Source organism: Lethenteron reissneri, chromosome 26, assembly GCF_015708825.2.
Source record: "Lethenteron reissneri isolate LAM-NWPU_2019-01 chromosome 26, ASM1570882v1, whole genome shotgun sequence".
Classification (NCBI taxonomy): domain Eukaryota; kingdom Metazoa; phylum Chordata; class Hyperoartia; order Petromyzontiformes; family Petromyzontidae; genus Lethenteron; species Lethenteron reissneri.
This window is the reverse complement of record NC_083804.1, coordinates 19,140,319-19,167,982: the sequence shown is the minus strand read 5'-3', so window position 1 is coordinate 19,167,982 and position 27,664 is coordinate 19,140,319. Positions and strand designations below refer to the sequence as shown.

The following is a 27,664-nucleotide window of genomic DNA, read 5'->3' as shown; positions in this document are numbered from 1 at the left end:
GTGCATTTATTAGTAAACACAATGGAAAGTGCCTTTCGAAAGTTCCACATCAATTAAAGGAAGCGTACCAATGTGTCCGAGGAAGAGAGATTTCAATCGGTGCATACTGCCAGCTGCGACATACGCATCAGAAGCAAGGAGACTGATAAAGAAACTGAAACAAAATGTGAACATTGAACAGAGGCATGGAGAGATGCATGATTGGAACTACACCGAGACAGAAACAAAAACACGTGGATTAGGGAACAAACACAAATCCTAAATTTCGATTTAAAGCTTTCGTGACTGCAGGGATTCATCTTCTTGGTTCTTTCGGTAAAGTCACGTAGAAGGGAAATAATAAAATAATAAAAATAACACATAATAAAATAATAAAAAATAATAAAATAATATAAAACATTATTTCTTTTATTTTTATTTTTTATTTTTATTTTTTTTATTTCCCTTCTACGTGACTTTACCGAAAGAACCAAGAAGAAGAAACACAAATCCTACTTAACGGACACGGGGCGAGACGGAATGATGGCTGATGGACGAGACTGCTGACGGAATGGCAGCCACGACTAAGAGGATGAGCACCGCATGGTAATAGCACTGTGGAACGGGAGGAATGCCGATGGTATGGGGAGGTCTTCATCTAGCTGTGGATAGATCATGGCTGATGACGACTGCATAGTACTTACTGTAAGAAGATTGCTGATTTCGTGAAGCCCATAATACACACTACTAAGCCATCTGTCTCTCTGTATGGTGGCAAGCAACACAGATTCAACTGCAGTAATATTTGCAGCATAACTAGAAATGAAAATTTAGTAACCGTTGTTTGCGATCATACAATAGTTAAACGTAAAGTACATTTAAGTGTTACACATCAATTACAGGATGCTTGACATCAATCACCAGAAAGGATCTCCCCCTAATTGAGCTTTCAGAGTTTTTACTCTGTGTCGCAATGATGTTATGATGAGGCGGTGGTGGCCATGTCGTATATCGTGAGGGTTCTGAGACCAGTAGAGGTGGTGGACATAGTGGATGTTGTGGTTGTGCAATGTTGATGCTGGTATATTGCAAGGTGATGTGTAATGGTCCCTGAAGATTACACTTTTAGAGCCAATGAAGTGAGGGGTCAGAGGGCACACAGGTAGTCGTGGAGAGGAATGGCAGTGGCGCCCGACAAGGCGATGCCCAGCGTGTCCGCCACGCTCGCCACGCCCAGCGAGAACTCACGGCGACGCTTATCCCTCTGGCACGAGACACGGAAACACGCACACACACAAGATACATGAGCAGCAAGTGATGAGAATATGAAAAAGTGAATTGAAAAATAACAACAGTTTAGCCAGGGTCCCCACTACCCTGTTGTGGGTGCAAATGGCCTCTGACAGGCTCAAGCATGGTGGCGTATGTTCAGATATCCCCCAAATACAAACGTCTCATTGAACAAACAAAATAGCAGACTAGTAAAGCAAGCATGTGGAAAAAATGAATGTAAGAATGCACCAGTAAACGACTAAATGAATAGATGCCTTCATAAACAAGTGAATGCCTCAGTAAATTACACACGTTATTGAGTGAATGAGTAAACAGTATAGAACACGAGCAAGACTGTTCACGAGTGAACACGTGAAAAGCAGCGGCGTTTTAGCACCTCTGCACTGATGTTGAGGAACGTGTTGACATAGGCCGCCCCTCCGAGCAGCCCCTCCCACAGGATTATGGGTAGCGCCAGCCAAAACGTGGGCAGCAGCGTGAAGAAGACGAGGAAGAAAAACGCGATGAGGTTGATGACCTGCAGGGGTGGAGGACGGTGCACGCACGACCGTGTGTCGTCGAACGCCAAGTCACCATCAACGCATTCACGCGTTTGTGCTTGTGCTTGGCTTTAGTCACGGCGCGAGCCCATATCGAGCTCGCACTCGCAAATGAAGTTTATACTTTAGTTTGTTATGCAGTTTATACTTTAGTTTTTTACGTGGTTGTTTAGTAACTGCAGCTACATACTATTAACATTCCTTTCCTTTGTTAATGCTACCCCCCTCCCCCCCCCCTTTGATGCTGCTAATCCTGCATAATGCACGGGCATAGTATTGATTTGGAACCCCCCCCGCCCACCTCCTACGCATTTTCCATATCCTGAATTCCTCTTGATATGCAAATTATTTTGTTTAGGCGCTCTTCTTCCCACCTCCCCCCCTCTAACCCAGCTTAAATATACGCTCCAAGCTTGGTGGTGTTTCATTCTTCGCCTGAGGACGGCTGCTTGCGTTGTGGCCGCAACGTCGTGAGAATTGTTTTATTATGTTTTATTTTTATTATTTTATTACTTCCCTTCTACGTGACTTTACCGAAAGAACCAAGAAGATGAATCCCTGCAGTCACGAAAGCTTTAAATCGAAACTCGCAAATGAGTTTGTCACCATGGAGTAGTTGATGGTTTGATTCCATATACGGCCTCACCCTAATGATCCTAGCCCTAATGTTAGCAGATGTAGCCGGAGGCTAAGTCCTCCTAAGTCCAACCTTGACTGCTATAACCTAAGACAAACATGCGTAGCCCTGAAACAAATAAGCTTTGCCAATCCTCTCACAGGCCCAGCACTCACCCTGCCCCTAACAAGTTTAGCAAATCCCTGACCGGCAGAGCACTCACAGTAATAATAATAATAGATGTAACCCAGGAACACACAAGAAACAGGTAACAAGTCTGGAAATTGTACTTCTGCACTAAATTAAAGGCCATTTCTTCCTGAAATTACAGATTTTAATGATGAACGGTGTAAGTTCTTGTAAATAGACTTCAACAATGCAGTCCCTTAGCTCTTTTGTTACAGGTGAATGACACAAAAGAGAAAAGTGACGATGAGTTAGGCGAGTTACCTGCAGCAGAGCGAGAATCCAGGTGCGTGAGATGCGGATCCACTGAGCTGACGAGCGAGACACGAATACCCCCAACTGGTAGGTCGCCTGGTACCTAACACACACACAGACACACACAAAATAAACACCAACATCCCACACGAACGCTTATAGATGTTTAGGGTAAGTGCTGTCAGTGAGCACCTATTAAGGCCGACGAGGTGCATGATGAGGGGGTGTGGCCAGCCCCACGCTCGATTGCCCTCGTCTCCCCAGTGTCCGTGCTTACACATTGCATCAGGTGCTCATTAAAAGCCGGGTTGTCCTCGGAGCTGTACAGAACGAGTTATGACACTGCTCGCCAAATGGTATTTTCCATGGCTGGGAATCGAACTGAAGTCACGGGGTTCGTATCACAGTACACATAACCACCGTGACGCCGCTCCACATATATACAATAACAACTACTGTTCGCCGCTAAGTGGAGTGGCGGTGACGTTACCACGGCACTTGTGCCATGCTAAGTGCACTTTGACGCCACGTGAAGTGTCGAAGACTCGCTGGCAGGAGGTCACGGAACAGACCCAAGTGCCGTAGGTTGGCTTGAGATGACTGGCAGATGCACCATGTTCCCCTCTGTGCCACTTCTCTGAATTTGAGCCACTCAGCACTTTGGTCATTGCTGCGAGCATCGCGTTTCCACCCACCGTTGTTACTGGAGGGTGGACTGGCTTCCCAAACCTCCTACAAAGAGGCTGATCTTGACACCACTGGTACGAGCCATCGGCAAGTCCAATCACCTCCACATCTTTCTGTATCACATCAGTCCATCTCTCTTCTCTAGTCTGTGCTTCGCCCATTTAGCCCCCTCTATCCGACCAAACATAAGCTGCTTGGGCATGCAGTGGCTAGGTATGCAGGCTACATGACCCAGCCAATGTAGCCTCGTTTGCCGGAGGAGCTCACTGATGGAACTTTGTCCAGATCTTTCAAAGATCTGGGAGCTCCTCACACAATCCAGTGTGGTTAAACCAGAATGGATCATAAGCAGGCTAGCCTGCATGTATACACATACTACATTGAGACATGTAAACAAACTTTTTTTTTAGATTTCCAACATTCAAAATGTATCCTTGCTTAAACAAACATAAGTTGGTGCTAATCATCACCAGGGGTGAAAATTCCACAATCCCATGCTTGTTGATTTTCTACACTATATATGATCTCCCATCCAAGAATTGAAGTCATGGCCTCATGAATATGACTCGAGCATTGTAACCACAACATGACAGCCATATTCGCATACACATTCATACATCGACTAAGCTAGGAGCAATTATTCAATGGACCGTCACGAATTAGGGTTGCTATTCTATTAAAACATCTATTATTGTTGACTTAAAGCTTTCGTGACTGCAGGAATTCACATTCTTTGAAAGATCCAAAGAATATATATTATTGTGTTAATGTGGTGTAAGTAGCATCTTTAACTGCTGCAATTACAAACACATACATATTGAAAATAATCAGTCTTTACATGCGTAATATTATGCATGCAGCGTGAGTTTGAGCATAAACTGTAACTAATGAATGTGGATTGACAAACAGCTTTAAATTATTATCATTATCATTTGACATGCACTTACATATACACATCCACACATGCCCAAAACATGAAAACACATTAATATTCACACACAGTAATGGGTGGAGTGTGAATGAGATCTCACCAGCGGTACTGATCCCCATGACTCAGGTAATAGTTTGGGAAATAGAGCAACTCAAACTGTAATGAAAGAAGACACAACCACATGCACATCAGCCATGGGAGCAGCCCCAGGCAGCTCATAATCAATCGAGCCATTGATCGTTGGAATTAAACCTGACGGAATAAAATAATCAGCGAGGTGGCTACATAGCCCAGGCATCCAAGCATTTAGCACCATACTCTTTGGGTCTTTCGATAAAGTCATGTATATAGGTTCAAATAAATTAACAAACAAAAAAACTACGACGTTTCCCCCTCTTCCTGATGACGACCGCTTATGTTACGATCGAAACGTCGTCGTTTTTTGTTAATTTCTTTGAACCTTTAAGTCAAGATTCATTCAGCACAACGAAGATCCTGGACTCCTATCTGGGTTTCAGCCACTCGCGATAAAAACGCATTCTCAATTGTGGTACATTGATGGTTTCAGCCCCGACACACAAATGACTGCGCAATAAAACATTGCTTAATTTCCTGTGAAATCTCCTTATGTGGAGTGTTCTCTATTGATGGGTGAGGCAAAAAACATTTGAAAGTAAAATTTGTCAGTAAAATCGTAGTCAACAGCGAATCATGTCGTAGTCACTAGCAGCAGTGTGTACATATTGATGGTGTTTTGCAAAGGGGGATATTTTAGCATTTGAATGGTTATTATTACATTAAAATGGGACAAAAAAATAGCTGACATTTAAATGGAGACAAGGGACAAGAGCTCTAGACAATAAAAACGTAAGGGTTCTGTATATTATCAATGATCATGTCCCGCTCTGATGGCCAACTACACGTGTATTTCTAGTATTCTTGTTGACAAATGAAGAAGGAATGCGTTTGTGTTACGAGGACCAACGGTCCCTAACCGGCAGACTCACCAAGCCCTGGTTGATGAAGTACTCCGCAAAGTACACAAGAGCAAGGGGGACGGTGAACCTCAGCAAACTCTGGAGACACCACCAAAAGCAGCATTACCTTCATTGCAATTACAGCACGATTGTCACTAACGTCATCATGCAGCTAGATGGCGCTGTGCTTACAGTGTTTAATTAGCCTTTAAAATGCAACAATACGTCAACATTCATCATTAAAATACAATTTACGATATATACAAATGGTACACTGTATTTAACATTCTTATAAACATCAACACGATATGATTAACAGTATCAATGTCATATTATTGGTTATTTCAGTAAGGTCACGAAGAAGGGAAATAATAAAGTAATAATAAAACAATTTCATTCTCACGACGTTTCGATTACAACACAAGCAATCAACATCAGGTGTGAAACCCACAGCAAGAACATTTGAAATGTCATTACAATGAAAATCATAACTAGTTCAAAATTACTGTCACCATTGTCGATATTATAATGACCATCAACAATTTCACAATCACATCATCACCAATATAATTATTATCAACATGATTAATATCACCGTAAAGATCACCTAATTGAAATTGATTTCTTCACCACAAACAATGAAAACTAAATTCACAATAACATCATCATTGACATCTGCTACAACAGCATAATCAACATCATCTCTATCAGCACCACGTTGTCACTTTCATATTCTCTCACCTTCACAATAAGCCACTTATCCTTAAAGGAAAGAATGTCATTTTCCAAACCTGTGAACAAAAATATGACGAGTGACTCCCCACTTATTGTTTCAAGTTATGGCGATTCGACTCAAGAGAGGGTTGTTAGACAAAATCATAAAAACATCGAGAAGTGACCCAATGCAATGCTTCACCAACAACTGATAAGCAAGGTGGCCCGAATCATGGACTGGGCAAGAGGGGACAGCCTTGCTGAGGTAGGCCCCAACCGGGCCATGTAGGCTACTAATAGAGGGCCGCATCGCCCACTTAACCTCTGAACCAGTTATGGCATCACGGGTCATTGCAAATCAGGTGGACGGTTATTGGTATCTCTCAATTAGTTTATTACACGAAAGGCCCATTGACCAAAAAGAAGCACTTTTTCAATGGTGACATGGTCAAAACAGTAAGCAGGTTACATGGGAAGGAATGGTTTACAGGCAATGCATAACACAGAAGCAGGGACATGTTATAAACATAGCAAATAAACAATAATTAGAAACAACCACAACTATGTGCAATGTTCAGAATCAGAAACGGTTTTAATCGCCATGAAAGTTTACACATACACGGAATTTACTATGGCCGGAAGGTGCATACATTCAACATTGAGTGTATGCACCTTCCGGTCATAGTAAATTCCGTGTATGTGTAACGTCAGGTTTGTGTATTTACGAGAGAAAAAACACGATCCCGAAGTGAATACAAATAATAAAGAAACTTTACCTTGGAATAGTAAAACCTAAGCCTGCATTGAACCTATTTTTTTTTAACTATTGCTTCCCTCCAGCTGTGGAGGGAAAATATGGGGTGGGTGGGGGGTATGGAGTGGGACACGCCGGACTCGGTGCCGCGTGGTTCTCACAGCATTGTGACAAGGAACGAGCTGTGCCGGTTCCATACCAAAAACAGCTCAGCACGGCTCGGCAAACATTTCTAATGGCCATGAAAACATAGCAAGTCGACTTGGTGTTCATTTATTGAAGTGGCTGAATTATTTAGAGGGCTCATAATGTTGGAGAACGAAATTGCCACCATTGAGATCCTAGATTCATATCCAGGTTTCAGCCACATGTAAATTAAACTGGGTTCTCAAATATAATGAGTTGATCACAAAGGACTGCACAACAAAGCAATTCAGTTTTTAAGTGAATTCAGTCCGGCTCAGCTTTGAGGGCTGACATTTGTAAACATATTGAATGACCGACACACAAGGTGGATCAGAATTTACACGGCCTGATTTAGTGTCCTCGAGTGTTGAAGAAAAAGGCCAATGAAAGAAACTTGCGATTGAATTGCTCTGCTTTCAACTTGTGTTTTCCCGTCGTAGTTTTACCATAGTGCTCGTTGTTGGGGTCAGGGGCCAGATCATCGGAATCTGTGCCCAAGAGTGGCCGTTGTGACTCCTCTGCGGGCCGCAATGAGCAAGTGTTGCCACATTCTCTTTGGCTCCATCCCGGTGGGAAAACCAGCAGCAACCAGTAGCTGCACACACACACACACATGGACAAAGATCCACTGAAAAGTCTTAACAGACTGTTGGGGCAAGTGCTGTTGGTGAGCACCTATGAAGGCCGGCACGGCACACGAGGGGGTGGGTGGCCAACATAACGCCCTCCGTCTCCCGCGTCGCGATGTTTACACACCGCACCAGGTACTCATTTGAGGCCGAGTTGATACACACACAGACACTTACACAAAAACAAAGAATCCCCAGTACAGCCTTCACAGACTATTGGGACAAGCTCTGCTCACAAGCACACACCAGCAAACAAATGCAAAATCATGTATGTATGTTGAAGTTCGTTTGAACCGTGCATAGCCAACCGTGCTAATAGGTTGTAAAGAAATTAGTTATCAATCTAAATTTAAAAGTGCATAACTCCAGTGGCTTCCTAATATTGGAAGAGTGTTCCAGATGGCTGTAAAAGCACATGTGAAATAGTGCGATGCAGTGACTGCCTTTGTGCGATGACTAGTTAAAAGTCTCTGCGAGGATGACCGGAGTTTCCGTGATAGTTTATGTTCCCTGATGAGATCAGCAAGGTATTGTGGTTCTTTTCTGGCAAGCACTTTGTGTGTAACGAGTGCGATCATATAATGTGTTCATTTAGCAACCAGAAGCCAATATAACTCAGCGAGCACTGGATGGGCATGGTCGGATCTTGCAGTACCCGTCACGACACGTGACAAACAGTTTTGTAAATGCTGCAGCTTGTTAATGTTTTGGCAGACGTCCCATAGAGTAGTGAGTTGCAATAATCGAGCTTTGTCGATGCTATGCTGCATGCCACCATGTTGGCTATGTCACAACTCAATAGCGGTCGAATGTGTCGAAGAGCCCCGATATGAAAACTGCAGGACCCGACTATATTTTGCACGTGGTGATCAAACGACATATTCTGGTCGAGTATGGTGCCGAGGCTCATTAAATGAGTAGAAACAATTATCCTGGAGTAAGCGACCACCGCACCCGATCCTCCCACAATTATTTTCGCCTGAGTGCCAACCAGAAGAACCTCTGATTTTTATGGATTAAAACCATCCACATCCTGTACATGTGAGCACAAAGATAAAGACAAAGATCCCCCGTATAGCCTTAACAGACTGTAGGGGCAAGTGCTGTTAGCGAGCACCTATGAAGGCCGGCATAGCACACGAGGGGGTGGGTGGCCAGCACCACGCCCGGCCGCCTTTGTCTCCCCAGTGGCGATGTTTACACACCGCACCAGGTACTAATTTCAGGCTGAGTCGATCTAGGGGAGACCCAGGACCGCTTCAGATAATCGTCACTGGTGTTGACTGTAGCGCAGCGCGCTAACCGCTACACTACCGCTCCCCACATGTGAACACGCACACAGACACACACACATTCACAACTTCACAGAGGCACATGCACACACAGACATATACACGTGCTTGTGCACATATGCACACATGCTCACACATGCGATTTAGTGATTTCCATGAAACGGAAACACAAAAATTTTATACAAGAATCGATACTCTTTACAAGAACATTGTGGTGAATGTCGAAAATCGAAAAAAATTTGTTTGCACACGCACAATTGTATGCGCGTTATCATGCGTATAATCAATAATAATCAATTAATTGATGCATGATTACAGGCCCACTGCAAATGATAACGTTACAGGAGATGTCATTGGTGACTGCTGATAATGCAATTGACGATGGCAATGAAGAGGCTGCTGCTGTAGGTGCCACACTCTCACCTGGCAGCCATGAGAGGGGGCACGAACAGCATGATGAACAGCGTGGAGCTAGGGCTGAGTCCGGCCTGGGTGAAGCCCAAGTACGAAAGGGATCCAGCCAAGCCGGCCGCCCCCGTGCCCGAGGACCAGAACCGCAGGACAGAGCTGGGAACACACAAGAGATGCATACGGAGATACGTGCACAGGCACGGAAACGTGTGGTGGAGACAACGGAACACCCAGGAAGACGCAGCACTCGCATCCCAAATCACCAGTCATGGGATAAAGCGTGGGCAAGCAGGAGAGACAGTGACGAGATGACACGGACAATCACAAGTGAATCAGCGGGAGACACGGCGGTACAGGGTACACTGGCATATGTGGAGACAAAGCAGAATAGGGGACACACACACATGAAGATGTGGATATGCAAGGCCAAAGTGACAGAGGGAAACATGAGGACAAGCAGGGATATCAGCGGAATAAAGATGGATACAGGGACACTCGAGGAGGAATGGAGATGCGGGAACATGACCGGATGTGGGGACATGTAGGCACAGACAAACAGAGACACATAGGTCGACACAGGGAGGACCCAAGTAGGTATAAGCATACATGGGGGTATGAGGGATGCAGAGACACTAAGCCACAAGGAGACAAATCGATTTTAAGAGATGTGTAGTGGGTCCAACTGAGTCGCAGACGTTGTCTTGGGAGCAACACTAATTATTACATCAACTCAACACACAACATCACACAACCTACACTTGGGTGTTGAACGCTCATCAAACCACGCTACGGCAGAACCACACACGGTCCCGCTATCCCGATCCGGATCACGAGCTGGGTCCCGGATCACGTGGCTAGAGGCTTCTTCAACCCGACGTGGACCTTCATCACCAGCCACAATGAAGAACCCCGAGCCCCTCACGGGGCCCCCGTTATATCCCCCTGGGCTGGGGCTGGCTCCGCCCCTCGCCCCGCTCACCTTCTAGAACTCTCGAGCTTTTCCCCGAAGGATCCCGAGAGCTCTTTTATACCACGTGACCACCCAGCGGCCCCCGTCCACCGGTGGCCCCCCTCCAATATCATCCGGTCACGTGTCGACAGGTCAACCAGCGTATCGTGCCCCAATGTAACCCTGGCTGGCTGACACTTTCTCTCGCTCCCTCACTGGGAACCCGCACCGCAGACTGTACGTGGTGCCTCCGCGCAGACCAGCGCTCACCCAAGCCCCGCTAGGGCTGGTACTATGCCCAGTAACCGAGCTGCACATGACAACACAACATCTGCCATGGCCTCGCAAGCCCGGCACCACACACAGTGACATTCACAGTCACTACAGATGCACAGAAATACATGGAGAGCCAAGCGGACAAATTGAGACACACGGGGACACAAATACAAGGGGACATGCACAGAAACACATCGGGACACATGGAGTCACAAGAGCCGTGTTCACACTTCTGCCTCACAGCTGGAAGGGCCAGGGAGGCTCACAAGGGTAGTATGACCAAATTATATGTCTCTCTCGGAGAGTAGGTCTTCCTTCATGAACTAGTATAGCCAGTGACGTCATGTTAGCATGTGCCGAACACCTCTAGAGGAAGAACAACATGACAGCTGGAGAGAACGCCAGGGACGCTGTTGGTGTTATTGTTTGTGCAGGAGTCATCGCACACGTAATAAACACAACAAGCGATTGTACAACACAAAACAAATGACAAGTAAAACATCACTTCATAAAATAAGACCAACAAATACAATAGATATGACACAATAAGAAAAATCCCAGAAATTATTAAACAAATAAGGCAATAATCTAAATTTTGATTTAAAGCTTTCGTGACTGCAGGGATTCATCTTCTTGGTTCTTTCGGTAAAGTCACGTAGAAGGGAAATAATAAAATAATAAAAATAAAACATAATAAAATAATTCTCACGACGTTTCGGCCACAACGCAAGCAGCCGTCCTCAGGTGAAAACCAGGTCCGTCGAGGCGACAGAGTCGTGTGCTGTTTCATTCAGACTCTGTCGCCTCGACGGACCTGGTTTTCACCTGAGGACGGCTGCTTGCGTTGTGGCCGAAACGTCGTGAGAATTATTTTATTATGTTTTATTTTTATTATTTTATTACTTCCCTTCTACGTGACTTTACCGAAAGAACCAAGAAGGGCAATAATCTAATTAGATTATCTAATTAGATGATTACACCGATATTGCACATCCCTTCCTGTGGAGTCTCGTTTGGACGAGTGCACACCTGTCAACTCCTCATCAGTGCCTACCTCATTACAGACCAATTCAGACCTTATCGGTCACCCCGTGCCCTTATAAATATCAACGTTCATCCTACAAAGTCCCATTACAAGGGAGAAACAGGTCCGTATGCCGTATGGAACTGAAAACTCAAATTCCGTGTACAATAATACGGGTAAACCGTGTGGGTTCACAGGTATGCGATTGTCGGAGGAGATGGGAAGTTTGCCGCCCCCTGGTTTTGTCGGTCTGCATGCTAGGGGATAGTGTTAACATTGCTCAGGAGGGATCACAAAGAGGCACATGGAGGCACAGAGGAAATCGTGGCTATATGGAGACACAGCAATAGGTGGAGACAAATGGAAACGTGGAGAGACAAAGGGACAGGTGGAGACAAAACGGGACACATGGGGACACATGGGAACATGCGGAAACACAAGAAAACATGTTGGGATAGAGAGACACATGGGGACACAATGCATGTCCTGCCAACGCTGCACCAGGGATAGATGTTCAAGCCATGGGGGGAAGGAGTTTGTGAGAGTGTTCACCTCTTGAAGTGAGCAGTGAGACTCAAGAATGTGAGTTCGCCCAACCCCGAAGAGATGCTCGCAAACGTCACACCTGCACATGCCCATCACACGGGAACAGATACGCAGGCAGTAATCATACCCGCCAGCACAGTCTGCTTTGTTAAATCAGCGAGTTAATGCACTTTAAACAAACGTGAGTGGGTAAGTGCCCGCATCTCCCACAGATGAAAGGGCTTGGTTGAATTTCGAAAAAAACTTATCACTAACCCCTAGTATGGCAAACTGCCAAAAGTGAGTTTTGGCACTCTTAGTAGGAAGTTTTTGAAATGTTTATTATGAGACGTATGAGGTGCTGCACATGATGGAAGCATCTAAATTGGCGATGTATCTAGTCAAGGTCACTTTTTTCACTTCAGGTTGATATATGCAAGGTTACAGCTTGAAGGGAATTTTTTTTTTTTTTAAGAAGAGCATCATCTGTGAACTCAGCGGGCACCAAAACCCCCCAGGGGAAAATTTCCCAGCAATATCCGAGATAGTTGGGCAACGGCTCTGATCGAATTGGCATGGAATGGAGCTGGTAATTTACAGCATGGCACTTACAATGTAAATTTTCGTAGTTTGTTGAGCTGTTTCGTTGTTTCGTGAAACAGACAGCATGTGCGTGATAAGCGTCATGAATTGCAAAATTGCTGCGATTCGAAGATTTATGAAAGGCTTATATTGAGTAAACTCCAGATCAAGAACTTCTAAGAAATCTTTATTCTTACTTTAAATACAATAGCAGTTATGGGACAGTGATATTCCTCTATTGCAATATAAGGGATGGATCCCTTGAGACCCCAAACATTGTTATTTTATTGATATTTACCAGAGCAAATGCATTGATTTATATTTTTGTTATAAATGTAGGGCCCTGTTTAAAAAGCTTGTGATCCCAGGATTACCACCCACTCTGAAAACCCGACAAGCCAGTTATGGAGATTGTTTCGCCATTCTTCTCACGCTGGTCATGGTCAGTCTGTGAAGCCAGTCAAGGACCTGGATATCACTCACCACTGATGTTTGAAATGGCAGTGCTAACCACTGTTCCACCACTCCCTAGGTCGTTTACAATGAATACTGTAGCCCATAAGTATAATTCTTGTGAATGCATTAACATAAATGATTACGTAATCAACGTTTTTGGGTTTAGATCGCGTTTATTTATAAATGTGTCGTAACCCTCCACCACCCGACACGGCCAATCAGTAAAAATGTGTCACGTTGACAAAGACAAATAGTTCACTGCTTTAGCCCACCGGTGTGTTGAAGCCACAACATTTACAATTTGAGTACAACGTTTCGCTGGTAATTGCAACCAGCATCATCGGGCAATTCGCCAGAATGGTGAGGCTCTGCTGTCTCCCGTTCTTATATAGAGCAGCAGCAGGGTGACGTCATCATTAACTCATCAACTCATCAGGTGCAAAGATTCAAGGGGGGAGTGATTGTAATTATATACTAGATTAGTAATCAGGCTATTGTTACGATGCGAGTTGTAGATTAGTAATCATTTGGAATGTTTTTTTTTTAAACGCGATCTAAACCCAAAAACGTTGATTATAAATAACATTGGTCGCGAAAGCCTACGTGTTAAAATAAATGATTACGCCCAAGATGCACAGATCACATTTTTTTCACGTGATGATTACATATTTGTACACGTTACTGCAATTGCTGTACAATTGCGAACATTTTAATTCCTGAATTGGAATTGTGATTCTGAAACACAAATATTATTCACTGCAGGGTTAAATATTATGAGCCTACCAAATTTGTATTAGACATTATTTTAGAGTTGTAAGAGTTCTCTGAAGGCTAAAGACTATCAACAATGCCTTTGTTTAGATCTTTGAGAATTATGTAAACCATCCCACTCTGGCCTCCTGTGTCCACCTTTTGTCACCAAGTCTCCCTCTGTCCACTGACATGTCTCTCACCGATGATGCTCATGATGACGCCTTTGGATAGCGCGACGATTAGAAAGCTGGCAGCAGCTGTAAGCACGCAAATAACTACTCGAAACCTGTAACACATGCATGCACATATACAACAATACGTGAAACAAAGTCAGCCACAAAGATCCCCCCCCAGATTGTTGAGGCAAGTGCTGTTAGCGAGCACTTTGTAAAGGCTGGCATGATACACGAGGGGGTGGTTTGGCCAGCACCATGCTCAGGGTATTTGATGGGTTTTTATTTATGCAAATTACACGCAATTATCACGTTAACGTTGCATTTTGATGAAACACGCAATAAAAATGCATAAAGGAGATACCAACAAGGATTATTTCTTACATTTAATCGGTGTGCTTGTCAATTTGACACCACAAGAAATAGTGAAGGGCCAGCCACACAGGGTCACACGGTGTAAAGATCCATCAATTAAACTTGGTTTCCTCACGATATGTACTTCAAGTCGTGCATTTATTATTTTATTCTTCATTAGGATTCACCAAAAATAGCCTCAGTGGGTGTCATGGCTCTTTTTCAGAAGGGTCCTGCCAAGTCTTTGCAGTTTGAGATGATGATTGCTACGTGTAATCTCAAATGAGCAATTTGCAGGTATTTCTTCAAATTTTTGGTCAATTTGGACTATGATGCTGGCACGCAATAGCCCACTTGTGAAGGACATCACATGATCTTTAACGTCCACTGTGAAGCGGAGGTGTATTTTCATAAATAAAAGTAATCAGGGTAGCTGCTGGATTCGAACCGTGAACCCAAGCAAAAAGTGGCAAAAGTGCAAAAAACTAGGCCATGTCACCACCAAAGAATCAATCGATTATTTATGCAAAGAACATTATGTTACATTTGGTTCATGGACAAAATGAGAGAGAACAAATTAAAAACAATAAAATGCAAATATTGATTCTTGATTCAATTTGTAAGTCCAAATTGTGACAATTCATTCAATCGAGGAGAGGGCAATCATTATATACCTAATCAAGGAACACACGCAGGCGTTATGGATTAAATTAACTGGGTCACTGACAGATGGATCACCTGCACTCCCCACTGTGCCAATGCAGCACACACACACACACACACGTGCTCGCACACGATGTCTGAACACAATCACCTGTAGGCAATACGGTGAATGAATAACGGAGCCGTGCTCTTGATGAGCAGTGTTGGTAAAATGTCCGCCAGGAGTATCACCTATAAAACAAAGACATAAAACAGTATTAAAGAAAAATTGCATTAACCAGCTCTTTGCATGCAGATAGGTATGCAGGCTGCACGTTCCATCACTGGATTGATGTGGTAGTAAAACATGTGGGAGTGAGGTAGCAACCACCACACTATAATGGACCACCTAAATGGAACTTCAAAATGTGTATTATCATTAACAAATTTTCACACTCATATGGGACAGCCCAGGACACACAGTCTAGGTGTAGGCTCTACAGGAGCTGTTTGCTTCATCATTGGTCACTGCCATCAACATTCCACAATCAGTATTCACACGCTCAACAAAATGTCTACCACCCCAAAGATGTGACGATGCCAACACCAAGCTAGATGCATACGGAAACCATGAAATTCATAAAAGACTCGGGGGTAGGAGGTCATGGGACAGGACCAAAGTGTTATGGGTTAACAGAGAGAGATGACTGGCAAACGATACCAACTACGCTCACCACCATGCCTAATTGATGTATTGTATGCATCTGATGCTCTGCTCATTGTTGTGACTATCACCCCTACCCCCACCTTCCATTGTTGCTGAAGGGCAACTGCTTTAAAATTCCCAGCAGTGCCTTTCATGACACCCCTGCCTACCCAGGGCACCACTTTAGGAGCAAGTGTAAAGTCCACTTAGCTCCAAGTCTTCTTTGATCATTTCAGCTCGTCCTCTAAGCACAACCCATGCCCATTACCTAACCTTGGTAGTACCTTTGCTACAGAGCTTTCTTTTCAGACTATCCGCATATCAGAAATGTCAACCCTTTTAGCTGCTGAAAACCAAATTCATGATTTAGCTTCCTTATATCTCTTTCTACAGAATTTCAGATGGTCATGAATGCTACCACCAGGCTTCTGACTCAAACCCAGATCTAAGAGCACATACCACATTGTATTTTATTCCTTCACCAAACCCCAATTCAAACTAGAATCGGTTACAAAATCACCTTCACTGCTACTAAGATTTCGATTTAAAGCTTTCGTGACTGCAGGGATTCATCTTCTTGGTTCTTTCGATGATACTATGTAGTTTATACTTTAGTTTTTTACGTGGTGGTTTAGTAACTGCAGCTACATACTATTAACATTCCTTCCCTTTGTTAATGCTGCTAATCCTGCATAATGCACGGGCATAATATGACTTTGAAACCCCCCGCCCACCTCCTACGCATTTCCCATAAATATGCTAAATTCCTCTTGATATGCAGATTATTTTGTCAAGGCGCTCTTCTTCCCCCTCCAACCCAGCTTAAATATACGCTCCAAGCTTGGTGGTGTTTCATTCTTCACCTGAGGACGGCTACTTGCGTTGTGGCCGAAACGTCGTGATAATTATTTTTATTACGTTTTATTTTTTATTATTTTATTATTTCCCTTATACGTGACTTTACAGAAAGAACCAAGAAGATGCTACTAAGATCCGTAATGGTCTTGCTCCGTCGGTCTCTTTCCTCTCATTCTACTCTCATATTTGTACACTTTACTCCAGCAGCTCAGGCCTCTTGGTGAAGACCAAAATCAACCTCAAAATTGTGGGAGGTCTCTTTTCCTCCCCTGCCAGCCCTGGTGTTTGGAATTCTCTCCTCGGGTTGTCGGCGTTGCCGGTCGCCTCTGTAAGTCCCGGCTTAAGGCTTAAGCGTTTCTCCCCGGGCGTAATACTTAAGCTTTCCTTCCCTGGCTGCAAGAATTAGATATGTTATTGCCTCAATCATCACACATCACAAAACAATTCACCATCTACATGGGGTTACAGTGCACATAATGGCTTCTGCGTGGTTTGCCTATCTCAGGGCTTTGTTTATTTTGTCATTTTTATTTTCTGACTCTGCGCAGTTTATGTTAATATGATTGTCCTGAAAAGTGTATTGAGATGTTTAGCTATTTAAATACGATATACATGACGAATATACAACCCAGCCTGAACAGATAGTGACACTTATACATACACACGTGCTCTCTCACCGCAGTTGAGTGTGGGTTGCAGTCAAAGCGGTTGGATGAAATCGGCTCCCAACTCTCAGTATGTGTCTGCAGGAGAAGAATTGACTCATGAGCTCATTAAAATGGAAAAAAAACTCAATACATCTGTAGTGCCTGCCTTGGAGACATAACTTCTTGGAGGCAATTCTTTAATGAAACACCGAGCACACTTTGCACGCTTTATACAATACACACCCTACACTGTTACACACTCTCTGTCTCTCACTTAAATGCAACTCTACACTGGTTACTAGCCTACACACAATGCTAGCCGTCAGACACTACACATCCGTCAATGTGTTTTTCATTTGTGCTTATGTACCCCTGACAGCGCAGTATGACCAAATAATTTATTTCATTAAAATGAGAGGAACTATGGGAAGAGTCCCATGAAACGTGTTGCTTGGAACTGGTTGTTATGCTACAGGGGTGCATCGCACACCGTCGCTGCAGCAATACGGTAGTGTACGGCGGCGATATTGCGTGTGGCAAAGTGAAGGCTTAAGGTGCAGTGTATGGTACTTATTGATGTAAATGAAATAAGGCATATAATAGTGTGCAATTTCATGAATGGTGATAGGTGTAATTTACGGTACTTGTTGTACACAGTATAGCTTGTATGGTATTCCGGCACATGGTAAAATGCATATGGTAGTGTGCTGTTACCGCAGGTGATGTATCGTGCATGAAGCTGCTGCTGCTGCTGCTGTTGTTGGGGTGCGTGCTGTTCCCTGCTTCCTGCTGTTTTAGGATGTCATGGGCAGCGCTCAACATCACCACGTATGCAAAGTTGTTGGTGAGACCCAAGATCCTGTAGAATAGGCATTGAATGTACTTACTTTTCATCGATATAACACCCATTCATTCAACAATTCAGTAATTCACGTACACATTCATTAACAAGGTAAATGGAACAACTCTTCTAAAAGTTCCATATGGGTACAAATGGGAATGGAATGCAAATACTCTGGAGTTGTTCAATTGACTCACCAAAATCCAGCAAAATTCCTCCAGTCTCGCTTTCCTACACACAAACACGACATTCACAATTTGCCAGGTGGCTCATAATGGCTCTGTGATGCCACTAAGCAAGTTTGAGGGCCTGTGCTACACCCCAGATCTGCACATTTCCTTTAGGATGATGGTCAACACCATACTGATACCGCATCTTTAATGTTCCAAAATCCATTTCTTCTGCCTTGCCCATCCTATTGATACTCCCTGCCCCCGCCCCCTAGCTCGGACCAGGCCTACCCTAAACTCTCTTTCACCACTCCCACCTGTCCTCCTGTCACCATAACCACACCAACACTTTTAGCAAACCCACTCCTTATTTTAACCACTACAACCTTACGTATAATTATTGTAAAGCGCCTTGCACTAAGGCGTATTATACAGCTATATAAGATATCTCTAATGTGTTCATAATAGCCACTAAGCCCGTTCATCTTGCAGCCAGCGTTTAAGCCCTGGGAATGAATGCCTTTCTGTTTCAAGGGAATCAAAGCACTAAGGCAAAACCACCGCGTTCACCAACTTGAATCCACATTTTAGTCACTTGTAGAATAAACAAGGTCCTTAATGGGCTCAGCCAGGAACCTAATTCGCAGAAAAACCTACCCCATGTAAAGCTGGTGTTGCATTTTATTCAAGTTGAGCCCAACTCTTGGGGCTCATCAGGCAGATACAACGATTCAACCAATTCACTCACCAATACGGCTGTAGGAAGTGCAGCCTAGTGGCTGTATCGGGTAGAGGACTTAATGGGGTTCTCTGTGTGTCAGATGGAACGGTGTGAAATATTGGCTCATCTTTCCAACAGATGTCAGGTGAGTGGCCAGGAGATCGCAATTTAGAAATTGATTCTTCAGCCTATCTGTGCAGATCTTTCAGCATTGTTGTTTTTCTAGGTACTCCTAATTCCTACCAAAAATAAATGAATCGGTCACATCTCATTGCAGGACCCTCATAAAAACTTGTCTTGTGGGAGGATTTTGTTCTGGGTGAAGGGCATTGTAGTTTTACTATAACAGAATGTTAGTTCTCTGTTCAAACTCGCAAAGTAATAATGAGATTGCGCGTTGGTCAAAATAACCTATGAGCATGAAAGCACAATGTATAAATATTGTAACTCACTTTCGGCTACATTTTCAGCATCGGACACACCAGGAAGGGTTTCAGTTCCTAAAACATTCAACAACAATTAAACAACGGCATGGGTGAGATTGAATAGGTAAAAATAAATCGAAAATGTTCAATACAAAATGTATGAATATGACTCACTGTCAGTACCATTTGCTGCATCAGACACAGCAGGAAGGGTTTCAGTTCCTAAGACATTCAACAAAAAATAAAAAATAAACACTTAGACAATACCTTAAAAAGACAAAGTGTCCCAAAGATAAAATGGGTGCTGGGCAGTGTTAATCTTGATTTGAAGCTTTCGTGACTGCAGGAATCTATACTCTTTGGTTCTTTCGGTAAAGTCACGTAGGTAGAAAAAATTCTTAAAATAAAAATAATCACAACGTTTCGATCGCAACACAAGCGGTCGTCCTCAGGCGGAAAAAATAACCCAGCAGTGGAACTGCTGAACCAGCGAGAGAGCTGTTACAACAAGAGGCTATAAATGTGGCGATGGGCAAGTAAGTGGGGTCTGAGCTGGAAAGGAATTCCATCCCCGGACGCAAGCACTGCAGTTGTGTTGTTACAGCTCGCTCGCTGGTTCAGCAGTTCCACTGCTGGATTATTTTTCCACCTGAGAACGACCGCTTGTGTTGCAATAGAAACGTCGTGATTTTTTTTTCTACATACGTGACTTTACCGAAAGAATCAAAGAATATAGTTTTATCTTCTTTCACAGCCGATCCAGTGGTGGGAATTCCACATTTTTATGGCATAGGCAATTATACCCATAATAAAACTCCTACAGTATATACAAAAGTATCTATGGTACGTACCATCCAATACTCTGTGATAACACTAATTGAAACTTGTAAAATGCAAAGTATGTGGTCACTCTCGAAGAGAGAGAAATTACTCAGAAATGCGAAAGGAGGAACCTCTGAAAAGCGTGATGGCAGCCGCTAGGCGGTGGGCTGGCGCCAACAATTACCCAAGATCTGCAGTCCTCTACATATGAAAGTATTGTTGGACAATTAATGCGTGTTTCACATGTGGGTCGAAACCCGAGAACCAGGAGAAAGGGGGCTCGTCCTCGCCAAAGGATCGTGGAATGTCCATCACTGGTTCTGCAGGGAAGTTACTAGATGAGCATCAACATATCATTGCTAATTTGGGCAGCTCTGTGATTTTTTTTTTTAAATGAGGAAGTATAAATAATAACAAACATCTCTCGTACAGACTTAACAGACTGTTAGCGCAAGAGATATTCGCGAGCACCTATCAAGGCCAGCACGGCACACGAGGGGGTTGGTTGGCTAGCATCACGCCCGGCCACCTTTGTATCCCTAGTGGCACAGGAGTTGACGAGCGTGCATTGATTGATTCAGAATACAGCCTCCATCCAGCAGCGGAGTTGTGCACTGTGACGACGACGACGCATGACGACAGCTCGGTGGTGGTGGTGGTGGACACAGAACGTGTCGGGGAGGGGGCAAGGACCGAGGCCACCATCACCACCACGCGAACTGATGCGCAAACCCGACACGAAGACGACGTCAGCGGAGACGCGAAGTGACATTCACGGCCATGAGCAGCATCAGCAGCAGTAGTAGTAGTAGCAGCAGTAGCAGCAGTAGTAGTAGCAGCAGTAGCAGCAGCATCAGCAGCAGCAGTAGCAGCAGCAGGAGCAGCAGCATCAGCAGCAGCAGTAGTAGTAGCAGCAGCAGCAGTAGCAGCAGCAGTAGTAGTAGCAGCAGCAGCAGTAGTAGCAGCAGCAGTAACAGCAGTAGTAGCAGCAGCATCAGCAGCAGTAGTAGCAGCAGCAGCAGTAGTAGCAGCAGTAGCAGCAGCAGTAGCAGTAGTAGCAGTAGCAGCAGCAGTAGTAGCAGCAGCAGCAGTAGCAGCAGCAGTAGCAGCAGCAGTAGCAGCAGTAGCAGCAGCAGTAGCAGCAGCAGTAGCAGCAGTAGCAGTAGCAGCAGCAGTAGCATCAGTTCCAGCAGCAGCAGTAGCATCAGTCGCAGCAGCAGTAGCAGCAGTAGCAGCAGCGGCAGTAGCAGTAGCAGCAGTAGCAGCAGCAGTAGCAGCAGCAGTAGCAGCAGTAGCAGTAGCAGCAGCAGTAGCAGCAGTAGCAGCAGTAGCAGCAGCAGTAGCAGCAGCAGTAGCAGTAGCAGCAGCAGTAGCAGCAGTAGCAGCAGCAGCAGTAGTAGTAGCAGCAGCAGTAGCAGCAGTAGCAGCAGCAGCAGTAGCAGTAGCAGCAGTAGCAGCAGCAGTAGCAGCAGCAGTAGCAGCAGTAGCAGTAGCAGCAGCAGTAGCAGCAGTAGCAGCAGCAGCAGTAGTAGTAGCAGCAGCAGCAGTAGCAGCAGCAGTAGCAGCAGTAGTAGTAGCAGCAGTAGCAGCAACAGCAGTAGTAGCAGTAGTAGCAGCAGTAGCAGCAACAGCAGTAGTAGCAGTAGTAGCAGCAACAGCAGTAGCAGTAGTAGCAGTAGCAGCAGCAGCAGCAGTAGTAGCAGTAGCAGCAGCAGTAGCAACAACAGCAGTAACAACAGTAGTAGCAGCAGTAACAACAACAGCAGCAGTAACAACAGCAGCAGTAGCATCATCAGCAGCAGCATCATCAGCCGTCGTTACCGTCGGCGTCGAGGCGATGGGGTTGGATCGTGTCCATTGCCGCGTCTCTCTCTGCGGCTGTGCGTCACGCCACCACGGGAGACTGCCTTGAGATCTCCACCACCACCAAGACGACCACCACCACCACCACCACGACCACCACCACCACCACGACGACCACCACGACCACCACCACGACCACCACCACCACCACCAAGCGAGCTCAGCCCACACAGGAACCACGACGACCCTAAACACTGCGCATCGATTCCCCGGAGCCCCTCGATCCGAGGCGAACAAATCGTCGCGTTCCTGGATCGAGAAATGTTGAATTTCGATTTAAAGCTTTCGTGACTGCAGGGATTAATCTTCTTGGTTCTTTCGGTAAAGTCACGTAGAAGGGAAGTAATACAATAATAACAAGTAAACCCGTAAAAACAAAGTTTTTCACTCGAAATCCTTTATATGCGTGGCGGCTAGAGTTCTCTCGTCCTCTGACTTGAGATGGCTGCAATCTATGGGTCAGATGATTGCAGTATTAAGCAATTGGTAATTAAATATGTAATTTGTTTTCCCTAAACAGTGTAACATTTTAGAGAAAAAAAATTCACGAAAATTAATTGTCACACACAACGAGTCTGTGTGGAAAATGTCAGCTCGATTGGATCACGGGAAGTGGGCTAAAAAACGAGCGAAAGATTTGCACGGTCCTAAGCAAGCAAGCGAACTTAATATAAAGGATTTAAAAATATATTCGCCTGTGGAGGACGCGGGGATCGATCCCGCGACCTTTGGCATGGGAAGCGAGGGCACTACCAACTGCGCTACTCCGCCACGGCCTGTGGAGGGGTTACGCTCTGGGCTCTTACACTCTGACGTTCAGCCAAAGCCATGAATGCGTTCTATTTGAATATATGTAAAATAAATTTTTTTTGCCTAAAAAGTGTAAAATTTTGGGAATTTTTTTTCACGAACAATAATTGTCTGGCACAAAGAGTCTGTGTGGAAAATGTCAGCTCGATTGGATCACGGGAAGTGGGTTAAAAAACGACCGAAAGATTTGCACGGTCCTAAGCAAGCAAGCAAGCACGCGAACTTAATATAAATGATTTATAAGTATAACCCGTAAAAACAAAGTTTTTCACTATAAATCCTTTATATGCGTGGCAGCGAACTTAATATAAAGGATTTAAAAATATATTCGCCTGTGGAGGACGCGAAATCGAATCGTTCTATGAGCAACTAACCAACACGCTGAAGCCGCTGAAGAAGCAAGACATCACTATAATCCTCGGCGATTTCAATGCCAAGGTTGGCCACGGTCGAATGCAGAACATTGTCGGAGAACACGGACTAGGAACAAGGAATGAACGAGGCGACAGACTGGTTCAATTCTGCCAAGAAGAACGTTTCAGTATTGCTAACACGTGGTTCCAATTACCACCTCGACGACTGTACACGTGGACCTCGCCGCAAGACTCCGACAACAACATCGTCAGGAACCAAATCGATTATATCCTAATTAACATCAGGTTTAAGTCCAGTGTGATTACAGCAAAAACCTACCCTGGAGCCGATATATCGTCAGATCATAACCCAGTAACAGCTACAATAAGACTCAAATTGCGATCAATACAATGTACAAAGACGAGACGAGCAGACCTGGAGAAACTGAAGAACAGCGCCGATAAAAGACAAGTACAGCAACATCTCAACGATAGCATCCGCTCAATAACAACAGAAACAGCAGATGTTCAGGAGTACTGGCGCTCGTTCAAACAATGCATCACAGAAACAACAGAAGTCATGCTGGGACATCAGCCACCGAAAAAGAAACAACGATGGATGACATATTGTATTCTCGATCTAATGAGCCAACGAAGAATATACAAAAACAACAACTTGGAGAAGTACAAACAAATGCAACAGAAGATCAGAGAAGCAATCCGACAGGCAAAAGAAAAGTGGATGGAAGAACAATGCGCCGAGATGGAAGAACTAATTAAAAAACATGACAATTTTACTCTGCACAAGAAGCTCAAAGAAGCTGGTAACATCTACAGACCAGCCCCAACAGCTACCTTGTATGCGGACAACAACCAACCAATCCTAAATAAACAAGAAAAAATGGACACCTGGACAAACTATATACACAAGCTCTATGGCGCCATGAGAACACCTGCAGAAAAAGACCAACAGATGTCGAAAGACGCTCTACACATTTTAACATCAGAAGTAGAACATGCAATCAAAACAGCTAAGTCAGGCAAAGCGTGCGGGCCCGACACAATCCATGTAGAATTGCTCAAACTATTAGACAGTAACAACATACGACAACTGACTAATTGGTACAATCAAATATACATTGGCAATAAAATTCCATCCGACTGGCTACAATCCATTTTTGTGGCCATACCAAAGAAAGCAACAAGCCGGAAATGCGAGGACTACAGACTTATAAGCTTGATGAGCCACGTGCTGAAAGTCTTCCTGAAGGTGATCCAACAGCGCATACGCTCCACATGCGAAAATGCATTGAAGAACACACAGTTTGGCTTCTGCAAAGGACTAGGCACAAGAGAAGCAATCTTCTGTCTACAGATACTACTACAGCGATGCTACAAACATCAGAAAGAAGTGTACATCTGCTTCATAGATTACGAGAAAGCCTTTGACTCAGTCGACCACGGCCGACTAGCAGCTCTATTAAAACAACTGGGACTAGATAAAAACGACATCAACTTCATCATTGCTCTTTATTGGAAGCAAACAGCCCAACTCCGATATGACAACGAATTGACAGACCCAACACCAATACAAAAAGGTGTACGACAAGGCTGCCCACTTTCACCCAGTCTTTTCAACATCTACTCGGAGCAGATTTTTGATCGAACACTAGCAGATAAAAACATTGGTATTAAAGTCAATGGACAATACATCAACAACATCAGGTATGCCGACGACACTGCACTGCTGGCCGATTCGGAACAAGACCTACAACAAATCTTGGACGAGGTTGCCACAGAGAGTCAAATATGGGGCTTACGAATTAATAAAAAGAAAACAAAGGTTATGAAGGTCAGCCGAACTACAAGCAAAATAACAATCAAGCTTGGCAGCGAAAAATTGGAACAAGTACACCGATTTAAATACCTTGGTGTAATCATTGACGATCAGTTGAACCATGAAGTCGAAATCAAGAGCAGAATTGAACAAGCAAGGCAAGCATTTATTAAATGGAAAACACTCCTTGCAGACCGCAACTTGAGTACATCACTGAAACTGCGCACACTGAAATGCTACATCTGGTCAATTTTGCTGTACGGAGTAGAGACGTGGACATTGACAACAACAGCAACAAAAAGGCTCGAAGCTTTCGAGATGTGGCTGTATCGAAGAATGCTGAAAATCCCATGGACAGCCAAAACCACCAATACACAAGTTCTGCAAGATATGGGCACTGACAGGCAACTGCTGAAGACCATCATTAGCAGGAAGTGTTACTACCTAGGCCACATTGCCCGAAACGACCACAAATACCAGCTATTAAAGCAAATCCTGGAAGGAAAAATCGAAGGGAAAAAACGACCAGGACGGCCAAAAACGACATGGCTCAGTAACATCAAAACATGGCTACAATTAACAACAGCACAAACTCTACACGCCGTGCTAGACCGGGACCAATATCATCGTGAAGTCACACACGCCGTTAGGCAGCACTAAAGAAGAGAAGGAGGACGCGGGGATCGATCCCGCGACCTTTGGCATGGGAAGCGAGGGCGCTACCAACTGCGCTACTCCGCCACAGCCTGTGGCGGGGTTACGCTCTTGGCTCTTACACTCTGACGTTCAGCCAAAGCCATGAATTAGTTCTATTTGAATATATGTAAAATAATTATTTTGCCTAAAAAGTGTAAAATTTTGGGAATTTTTTTCCACGAACAATAATTGTCTGGCACAACGAGTCTGTGTGGAAAATGTCAGCTCGATTGGATCACGGGAAGTGGGTTAAAAAACGACCGAAAGATTTGCACGGTCCTAAGCAAGCAAGCAAGCACGCGAACTTAATATAAAGGATTTAAAAAATAAAACATCATTCTCACGTTTCTGCCACAACGCAAGCAGCCGTCCTCAGGCTGCTTGCGTTGTGGCCGAAACGTCGTGAGAATTATTTTATTATGTTTTATTTTATATTATTTTATTACTTCCCTTCTACGTGACTTTACCGAAAGAACCAAGAAGATGGACCGCAAGTTGGTTCACCTGCGGCACGAAAGCTCTGCTGCTGGCCGCATTCATTAATTGGCCGATGACAGCTTAATATATAGAGGACCGCAGAGCTTGGGTGATTGTTGCTGCTGCTGCTGCTGCCGCCTTCCCCGCTTGCCTGGGATTCCTCGCATTCCTCGCCACATCTCGGAGTCTTCCAGTCGTCTAAATCAAGATTATGATAAAGATTCTGTGCCTGATGCTATCGGCTTATCTCACATTAAATCAGCATGGATGTTGATTCCTCTACAGGCCCCGCCTACTCTTCTGTTAGGCCCCGCCTACTCATCCTTTAGGCCCGCCTACTCTTCATTTAGGCCCCGCCTGCTCTTCCTTTAGGCCCCGTCTACTCTTCCGTTAGGCCCCGCCTACTCTTCCTTTAGGCCCTGCCTACTCTTCCTTTAGGCCCCGCCTACTCTTCCTTTAGGCCCCGCCTGCTCTTCCTTTAGGCCCCGCCTACTCTTCCTTTAGGCCCCGCCTACTCTTCCTTTAGGCCCCGTCTACTCTTCCGTTAGGCCCCGCCTACTATTCATTTAGGCCCCGCCTACTCTTCCTTTAGGCGCGGCCTACTCTTCATTTAGGCCCCGCCTACTCTTCATTTAGGCCCCGCCTACTCTTCATTTAGGCCCCGTCTACTCTTCCGTTAGGACCCGTCTACTCTTCCTTTAGGCCCCGTCTACTCTTCCTTTAGGCCCCGCCTACTCTTCATTTAGGCCCCGCCTACTCTTCCTTTAGGCCCCGTCTACTCTTCCTTTAGGCCCCGCCTACTATTCATTTAGGCCCCGCCTACTCTTCCTTTAGGCCCCGCCTACTCTTCATTTAGGCCCCGCCTACTATTCATTTAGGCCCCACCTACTCTTTCTTTAGGCCCCGTCTACTCTTCCTTTAGGCCCCGCCTACTATTCATTTAGGCCCCGCCTACTCTTCCGTTAGGCCCCGCCTACTCTTCCTTTAGGCCCCGCCTACTCGTCCTTTAGACCCCGCCTACTCTTCCTTTAGGCCCCGCCTACTCTTCATTTAGGCCCCGCCTACTATTCATTTAGGCCCCACCTACTCTTTCTTTAGGCCCCGTCTACTCTTCCTTTAGGCCCCGCCTACTATTCATTTAGGCCCCGCCTACTCTTCCATTAGGCCCCGCCTACTCTTCCTTTAGGCCCCGCCTACTCGTCCTTTAGACCCCGCCTACTCTTCCTTTAGGCCCCGCCTACTCTTCCTTTAGGCC

At 44.8% G+C, this 27,664-nt stretch overlaps 1 protein-coding gene across 4 annotated transcripts; it reads right to left on the bottom strand.

Annotated features, from left to right (window-relative positions):
* Nucleotides 1–447: 447 nt before the first annotated feature.
* On the bottom strand, nucleotides 448–22,393 carry CLN3 (CLN3 lysosomal/endosomal transmembrane protein, battenin). 4 transcript variants are annotated; one of them, XM_061560414.1, is made up of 17 exons: nucleotides 22,195–22,393; nucleotides 19,726–19,773; nucleotides 19,579–19,626; nucleotides 18,433–18,466; nucleotides 18,109–18,253; nucleotides 17,425–17,490; nucleotides 15,356–15,435; nucleotides 14,215–14,300; nucleotides 12,251–12,323; nucleotides 9,462–9,605; nucleotides 7,564–7,712; nucleotides 6,205–6,254; nucleotides 5,494–5,562; nucleotides 4,587–4,642; nucleotides 2,878–2,971; nucleotides 1,649–1,789; nucleotides 448–1,243 (listed from the first exon to the last, which is right to left on the bottom strand). In XM_061560414.1, exons 1-17 carry the CDS (start codon nucleotides 22,229–22,231, stop codon nucleotides 1,127–1,129), a joined length of 1,437 nt encoding a protein of 478 aa, XP_061416398.1. In that variant the 5' UTR covers nucleotides 22,232–22,393; the 3' UTR covers nucleotides 448–1,126. The 4 variants fall into 4 exon arrangements, with proteins under 4 accessions (XP_061416398.1, XP_061416399.1, XP_061416401.1 ...); XM_061560415.1 differs by having other exon boundaries at nucleotides 19,735–19,773; XM_061560417.1 differs by lacking the exon at nucleotides 19,579–19,626.
* Nucleotides 22,394–27,664: the final 5,271 nt, after the last annotated feature.

What these genes read in the sequence shown, in the direction of transcription:
- CLN3 (XM_061560414.1), bottom strand. Translation starts at nt 22,231, where the DNA reads ATGGACACGATCCAACCCCATCGCCTCGACGCCGACG. An exon ending in GCAACCCACACTCAACTGCG is followed by an intron (nt 15,436 to 17,424) that starts GTGAGAGAGCAC and finishes TTTGTTTTATAG; the next exon opens with GTGATACTCCTGGCGGACAT. An exon ending in CGTCATCATGAGCATCATCG is followed by an intron (nt 12,324 to 14,214) that starts GTGAGAGACATG and finishes GGGCATGTGCAG; the next exon opens with GTGTGACGTTTGCGAGCATC.